We start from the raw sequence: 7954 nt of genomic DNA on the forward strand, positions 1-7954 counted from the left end.
AGAGAGACAAACAACATGAGGAGACATCCTTAAGATGAGACATCTAACAAAGGAGGTTAAAATAGTCGTCTGTGAGGTGGGTTTAAACAACAATCTTCTGGATTTTTAAACAAACTGGGAATGAAAGCGTTTAGAAAGTTGAGGGCACATTGTAGACTGCATGGATGGAGCGACCTATCTATCCCCCCTCCCTCTTTCATTCCACTCCCCCTTTTCTCTCCATTTTTAGGGGACAGTGCCTGGAGTGATAGCTGCAGGCGTTGGGAATGTGCGATGTAGGTCTTTTGAAGAAAGTGGTTAGTCTCTGTGTGTCTTCAGTCTTTGAAGCCTGTCGTGGTCCTGCTAAGGGAAGTCTGCATGTCTTACCTCCTCCATAGGGATGACCTGGGCATATCCCCCTCCTGCAGCTCCCCCTAGGCACAAAGGAGAGGCAGCACAGTAAGAGACGGTAACATGACAGGGACATTCAAAGGAGCAATGCTGAGTGCTGGACTCTGCATGAACCGCTCCACCCCTGAAGAAAATTAATCAGAATATGAAGCACTAGGCTCAAGCAGACAAAGAAAGCTTAACACACTGCTGCTTGATACACGCGGATCCGGCTCTCCATCTAGCAAAACAAATGGATATTAAATGTCAGTATGAGACAGCTGGATATCTGTTCTACTAAAAATATTAATCAACAAAGAAGTAAGGAAAAGTGTTTTACACTAAATTTGTTTTAAAATGTCTTTTCATAAAATAAGAAACATGGTATTAACTGATGTAGTTAAAAAGAAAGCATATTGTTAATTAGAAATGAATAAATAAAACAAAATTGAGGATTCATTACTGACCTTTAACCCCAAAAGTGGGTCCCTGGGAGGGCTGCCGGAGGCAAGCAAAGGAGTTGAGCTTAAGGTGGGCTGACATCGCCTGGACCAGACCGATTGTCACTGTGCTTTTACCCTCGCCCAGTGGAGTAGGAGTTATACTAGACACACAAGAAGGCAATCATTTCAGAGTTTTGATTTTTTTTGGGGGTCTTTCATTCAGGATGCATTAATGTGATAATTACATTTGAACCGCCGCTTAAAACTGATAAAAACGAACAGCAAACCATCATTTAGGAACAATCAGTGTCCAAAATCTAATTATAGTTTGAAGGTAATTTAATACTACAACTAGTAAAGTCACACTCACCCAGCAACCAGGACATATTTGCCATCAGGCTGTGAGTGGAGCCGGTCCAATACGGAGAGCCGAACCTTAGCTTTGCTTCTGCCGTAGGCTTCAAGCTCCTCTGGAAGCAATCCAATTTCCTCAGCCAGCTGATCTACTGGTTTTGGTGTCTGAGCTCTGGATATCTCTATGTCACTGACACAGTAGAGGAAAAAAAATCACTGACATCCATTTTAAAGCAGGCATGGTACAGCCAAATTTTGTGCAAAGAGCTTCTACGTAGGTAAACTTAGTTAAAGTGCTAAGTCATCACCTTGGTACAGGGGTCAGGGGCTGCAGCTTGAGGCTACGCAGATGCCAGGATCTGTACTGCTGATCTTGAAGCAACTGGCTGCACCTCTGCACCACATTCTAACAGAGGAAAACAGATAGATAAATTAGCAAACAGAAAACGCACAACCGAGGGAGAATATAGAGAAACACAGCAATGAGAAGAGGGACTAAAGGATAAAATATACACCTGTGCTCTGTAAGCTGCTGTGAGATATCCCAAGCCAGATCTTGAGGACAAACCATTGGCATGCTCATCTGTTGGAAGTTGAGAAACAGTTGGATTAAAGCACAGAGAAAACAACAGGTATACCTCTCCACCAGGTAAATATTGTATAATATGTGCAGCTTTATAATCTTAGGTAAACTGAAGGTTATGGTCATCCTATTGTCTTATCAAATGGTTTCTAAAGGGATAGAAACTAAAATATTTAAGCCATTTCTATGCAGAAACAAATTTCAAGCAAATGTGATGATTCAGCCTCACTTGGCTCTGTGGTTGGTGCACAGCGAATGACAGCAGCTCCTGGTCTGACCCAGGTACATGGAACATCTACATTTCCTGCACTCAGCAGCACTACAGCATCTGCCTGCATCATCTGGCAAAAGAGTCAGACATGACATTATATATATATATATATATATAGGGATGTTATCCATTTGCAAGTTTGACTTGATGTTACACTGTACTTGAATAAGCAGACTCTGCCCCCTTGTGGTCAAACACTAGCAATACACACACTGTAACAACTTCTAAAAATAGGGGGAAAATGTGCAAAACTGGAATTTATCCCTCCTTTCATGCATTACAAATGAAGAATCAGGTAACAAACCTGAGTCTGAAGAGTTTTGGAGTTCCACTGACAACTCTGAGCGGTCATCCCACTTCTTTCAATCAGGCATTGCAGGGCAACTCTGAGGGATCCTTCTCCTCCAACCAGCAACACAGTTTTTCCTTCCAAGGGAGCATCTATGGAAATATTCAGGTTTTAAGGAACTCTTAAATGCATTGTGTATGTGTGTGTGTGTGTGTGTGTCAGCTCAAGCAAACATAATGAAAATGTAAAAAAAAAAAAAAAAACCTTTACTAAAGTGTTTGTTTGGCATTTTTCTTGTCAGCATTTTTCTTGTCAGCTTTCCAGCGACGTAAACACAATTGCAGAATCCAGATAATAAAAATCATTATCAAGCAGGTCTGAGTTTACTTCCAGTCAATATGAAGCAGTACGTTCAATCTTATCAGACATATCTTAGTTGTCCAGAATCATTCTAGACGCACGTATTAAAGCTAATATTAAAGCTGTTTAGTGCTTGTGTTAATTAACTTGTTGTTTTCTTTTTAAACAATAGCATCCAGTAACAGCAGATGTTGGTACTGATTCAATCACAGTTTATCATAAACCTTATCACAAACCCTCAAATGCTTCATATATGTCTTAGCTGTAGTGCTGATTGTGTTAGTTCATAAGGGATTGCATTAGTAACAAAGAGATAAGACAACATGATGCTGAATGCTTGGAAATAATATTACTCTAAAACAAAAAAAAACCAGAGAAAAACAAAAACAGCTAAACATCCGGTACGGATTTAACAGTGGTCACTGCATTTTTCTCCCGTTAAAGTGATCCCTCAATGAAAGACTACACACGCGATATAAATAAAAAAGAACAGGAAGAAACCTGAATGTCACCTACAGACAACCTTCCAAATGCTTTCTTCCTGGCATCATCCATGCCTGGTTTGCTGGATCAATACATTTATAGATCACTGTTTTATCAGTGAACTGTGGTCAGATCCTCCAGGAAACTCTACAAGTACCCAGACTCAAAGATGAGACATGATATAAAAATGTTGGATGCCGCTGAGCCTTAATACAACTACAGGAAGATTGGTTCAACATCTATAAATTTGGAGATTTTAAAAATATAATCGATATAAACTCACCGTGTTTCCCCAGCAGATCCAAAACAGCACAAGCTACAGGTGGCACAAAACCTTTGCTCAGGTCCCCTCGCACCAGGCGGCCCACATTCAAATCCGACATGCTACAACGAGGCAGAAAATGGAGAGAAATATAAATATGAAAAACCTTTTTACCAATCACAACATAGTGACTATATTTTCTTTATTGACAGTGTTCATACAAATTAAACCTAAAAATATCCCTCTGTCATACAACATCAACCTATAAGGAGTTTTATAAATCAGATTGTTGCTTGAAAGCAGCCTCATAAATCTGTTTTTTTTTCTAAGAAATTGAACAGATTTTAAATTATTAAACTATTTAAGAGGTTAGACCCTTTGTTTTCATTGTAAATAATTATTTTTACTCTTTGGTTCACTGATATTATCCCATATGAGCTCAAACTAGTCATGTCTCCTCTTAAATTTTTATTTCATATTAAGATTTTTTATTTCTTTTTTTTTTTTTTTTTTTAACAATATCTTTATTTTTTTTATGTCTGATGTTTTTACTCTCTTAAATTTTCTCACTCTTGAGGCATATTTTTACACATATGCGTGTTACTGTGTGATTATGTGTAAGTGTGAGTTGTGTATGTGTGGCTTTGATGGGATCTCGATGTGGGGGATTGGATGGGTAATATTGTTTGTTATCTTTTTTTTTTTATGTAAAACGCTTTGAATTAAACATTTTGTATTGTTTGAAAAGTGCTTCATAAATAAAGATTTATAGATGTGTCTTGAAAATTCACAAGAAGTCTGGCTTGTTGTCATAAAAAAAAACATTTATATAAAGTGTTGGAGTTCTTTTTCTCCATAAACCTACATTTATAATTACTGTTTTTGTAATTATACTTTTTCCATTTACTACAACCAAACTTTAATCATATCTATGAATAAAAAACACTTATATATTTCTAATTTTTCGCATTTTTCTCTACTTTAGGCGAGCTCCTAATAGGATCCAGTTCCCTTCAATTTGTGATAATTAAACAGGGTTCCTTGTTAATTTTCTTATTCCCTTCTGTGCTAGAGACATGCACTCTACGTTTTGCCAGTAATTCTGAGGCAGCCCTTCCTGATTTGGCTTAAATTTCACACACCACGTGAAGGAATGCATGCAGTCATTTTAAGACAAGAGAACCACACACGAGTCCATCTGCCTGCCTCTTGGTTGCATAAGAAACACTCTTTAACCTTAAAGCATTTATGTTTTACAGTTAAAGAACATTTAATTTCATATAGATCTTCACACTACTTGGTCTTTCTGTGGCAGGAGATTCAAGCCAGTTTTATTGTGACTGAATACGTTTGCCTCGGCAGGATTTTACCCGTCAACATTCTTCTCGGGTTTGAGTGTGTTGAGGACTCTGCTGGTGAGGGAAGTTGGGGGGAGGTGGAGGTAGACACCGTGCACTCTGGGGTCGTCATTCAGCTTCAGTAGCTCCTCTACGACCTGCGAGTATGCAGAAAGAAGCAGGGAAACATGGCGGGGAAGTGTGAAAGTAGAGCACCGGGGTGCGTCTCAGGTTAGGAATTGTAGTGTAAATCATCCTTTGTTGGCTGAAATGTCTGAGCTTTTCTAGGATGTTTCGTCCTTCTCAATGAAGAAAGGCTACAGCTGAGTTTGGAGAGCCATAACAAAGAGGGATCTCCCCAGTTTCTCCAACAAACTGTTATGAAATAATATCAGCTAAAAAAAAAAAAAACTGCAGAAATTAAGGATATTGTACATAAAAGATTAAATAAAAACAGGTAAAACGCTGAAGCAGCTAAAACCATAGCTAACGCTAAATGTCATAACCATTATCAATGCCAAAAAGTCACATCAGGAAATGCTAAATCATGTCGAGACTAGCCGATATAATAAGCCAGTTTCACTTACTTCATCTTCCGTGCAATCCTTTGCCAGACAAATCTGGGTCACGTTTAAGCCTGTCTGTGAACGCACACGAGGAGGTGTTATCTGTTTGCTGTGAGGTGGTAATTATTTGGTAAACTTGTGAGATTAATTCATATGAGCCAAAATTCACACAGCGGAGCCGCCAGAGTCAGACTTTCACCTTTCTTGCAGTTTTCTTATTGATCTCCAAGATGCTGTCATCTTCACCTGCCTTTCAGACAAAACAAGCTGATTGAGCAAAACACAGAAACCTGATAGCAAAGGAATGAGAAGTGGTGTCAGCAAAAGCAGATATATGCATCCCCCCACCTCAGGTCAAAGGTAAACTGAGGCAAAAAAAAAAAAAAAAAAAAAACAGGCTACATTTAACAAAACTCTTTAAATTAAGGAAAATTGCCTGTTTTTGCACTAAAGTTTGAAAAGATTTTGAGACAACTTTTTTATTTTCCCAACAAAACTGGAGCTTACATTTGTCTGTACTTTTTTTTGTTTGTTTTTTGTTTAGTTTTTTGAGCGGGTGAGGGTGAATTGGTAGCCTAGTAGTTGGGTTTGGAGAACCTGGAACCTAGAGTTCATGATGTGCCAGCTTGGGATTTGAGCAAGGCACTTAACTCTTCCCAACCGCTCTCCAGGGGCCAAAACATGGCAGCTTACTGCTCTCTAGAACATCTAGAAATGGGTCAAATGCACAATTGAATTTCCCAATCGGGATAAACAAAGTAAAAAGATTAATATTGTATTTTGGGTAAAATGAATCCCCAATGGTGCTGATGTTTTAGTTGTTGTATGTTTGTTTTTCTCCATACAATACCTGTAGAATGGCTAGCAGAGGTTGAATTTCTGGATTTCTTTTCTCTAGAGTTGCCAATGCATCTTTGGTGCTCTGAACCACTTCCCTGTGGAGAAAACAGTTACATCTATTTACCTTGCAAACATGGACAAGAGAAAAATGCAGGCCTTGCCACAGTAAAATTTAATAGGTTGTGTGACACAAGTGTTAATTTTGATCTATTTATCCCTTTCATTTCATTTCATTTTATTTATTGAAACTCTGAAGCCGCAGTTTTAGACAGCTGCTGTCTATATTCCACTTCACACAAGGAAGTCGACACTAAGAAAATGGTTTAATTAGCCTCATTTGGCCTTAAATCCTCTGTGGATAAAAGGTCCAACGCATCCTTAAAATGTGTTCATACCAGAAAAAAAACACGTGTCCTGGGTCACCTCTTCTTGTCTGACCTGTTTTTAGCTTTCTGACCTCGCAGTGGCCTGGTGGATATTTGCCGTTTCAGTCCGACCATACCAGACAAGTCAGAAAGTCCAGACTAAATGAGGTTTCTGGGGACAGCGCTAAATCTTTCGTCCCTCCTGGTATACTCTATGAATTTATGTTTTTAAATGTTGTTTGAGGGCAGGTACATTTGTCAAATCATGTTAAGCATTTCTCAATGCCAGAGTGTGGCTGTGTTTTCTCACTTTGCTAAATTTCCCGAGATGCTTTACATGCTTTATCTCACCGGAACATGTCTTCTTGTTTAGGTTTTGTCTTTGCATGAATGTCCCCAAAAATGCTCATTTAATGTGCAACGCTGTGTTGTAAACGCTTATTGGCTCTCAGTATTAAAAAGGAGTGAAGATCTGGTCGTGATTTATCCACAATCTGTAAGATCCTGCCTGTTTTCATTTTCGCGTGTTTGGCAACAAAACAGAGAAGTTACATCAGCTGGCTCGCGCCCCTCGGATCACACAGGGGCACGTGCAGAACTGGCTGCTTTCCAAGGGCTAAAAACTGCCGGTGAGGCCAAGCATCTATTTTATCACTGAAGCAAAATGCATCCAATAAGAATCTAATCTCGGGATAATGTAATACTATTTAAACAGTCTTAATCACAGGGATGCGCTTTAATCCACATTGTCTTTCTTACCGCACTGAACTGTCGTATTCAGACCAAACTTCTTCTTGAGAGTCCTTTCCGAAGTTAGCTGTAAATTTTGGGTTGGTTCCGCTGCTTGCAGCAGCGCTGGCCATCCGAATGAAACAAGGCTTTTTGGTAAACCCAACAGGGAAACATCTCCGCGGTAGACCGCTGAATCTGCTTCCTGGACGAGCTCCATGCATCCGAAGACTCCCACAAGCGCCGCGAAAAGTAGCCAGCTTCATAGTCCCTTTTTTTTTTTTTAAATATAAGAAATAATATTCTTCTTCTTATTTTCTTTTAAAGTCACCGGTGCGTCTTCCTGTATTTGTTTAACAGGCGGCAACTGGCGAGGTTCCCCCCAGAGAAACAAACCAAAAAAAAAGTTTAGATGGCTTCTGGATACTGATGGAGGTATGATGCTTTCACTGCCAGTGGGAATTTTAGATGGCCATACATCAACATACTAGAACTACCTCAAAAGATAACATATCTTTGTCAGAGAGAAGGGCTTTATCACAACACAAACTCTGTAGGGGAACACGTGGATACCACGTTGTCATCGTGTAGCCTAAGCATCGTGCAGCATAAGACCTCATAATTTCGTCCCATTTCATTAAGTTTAAATTGTGTGCTTATATACTTTTGCCCCCCTTTTTTTTTTTTTTTTTACTGTAACAGA

General features: G+C 39.2%; 1 protein-coding gene across 1 annotated transcript in view; it reads right to left on the reverse strand.

Moving 5' to 3' along the window:
• mthfd1l (methylenetetrahydrofolate dehydrogenase (NADP+ dependent) 1 like) overlaps positions 1-7517 on the reverse strand; it is a gene marked incomplete at both ends in the record, with an annotated part of 31837 nt that extends 24320 nt beyond the window's left edge. The window contains 13 exons of the mRNA XM_079255921.1: positions 367-413; positions 837-973; positions 1183-1356; positions 1475-1572; positions 1682-1749; positions 1979-2090; positions 2325-2461; positions 3436-3536; positions 4785-4909; positions 5339-5392; positions 5517-5567; positions 6168-6252; positions 7282-7517. Coding sequence (XP_079112047.1) covers positions 367-413; positions 837-973; positions 1183-1356; positions 1475-1572; positions 1682-1749; positions 1979-2090; positions 2325-2461; positions 3436-3536; positions 4785-4909; positions 5339-5392; positions 5517-5567; positions 6168-6252; positions 7282-7517 — 1425 coding nt within the window. The remainder of the gene's footprint in view (positions 1-366; positions 414-836; positions 974-1182; positions 1357-1474; positions 1573-1681; positions 1750-1978; positions 2091-2324; positions 2462-3435; positions 3537-4784; positions 4910-5338; positions 5393-5516; positions 5568-6167; positions 6253-7281) is intronic.
• Between the last annotated feature and the right edge of the window lie 437 nt (positions 7518-7954).

Source organism: Telmatherina bonti (assembly GCF_933228915.1).
Source record: "Telmatherina bonti genome assembly, chromosome: 16".
Lineage (NCBI taxonomy): Eukaryota > Metazoa > Chordata > Actinopteri > Atheriniformes > Telmatherinidae > Telmatherina > Telmatherina bonti.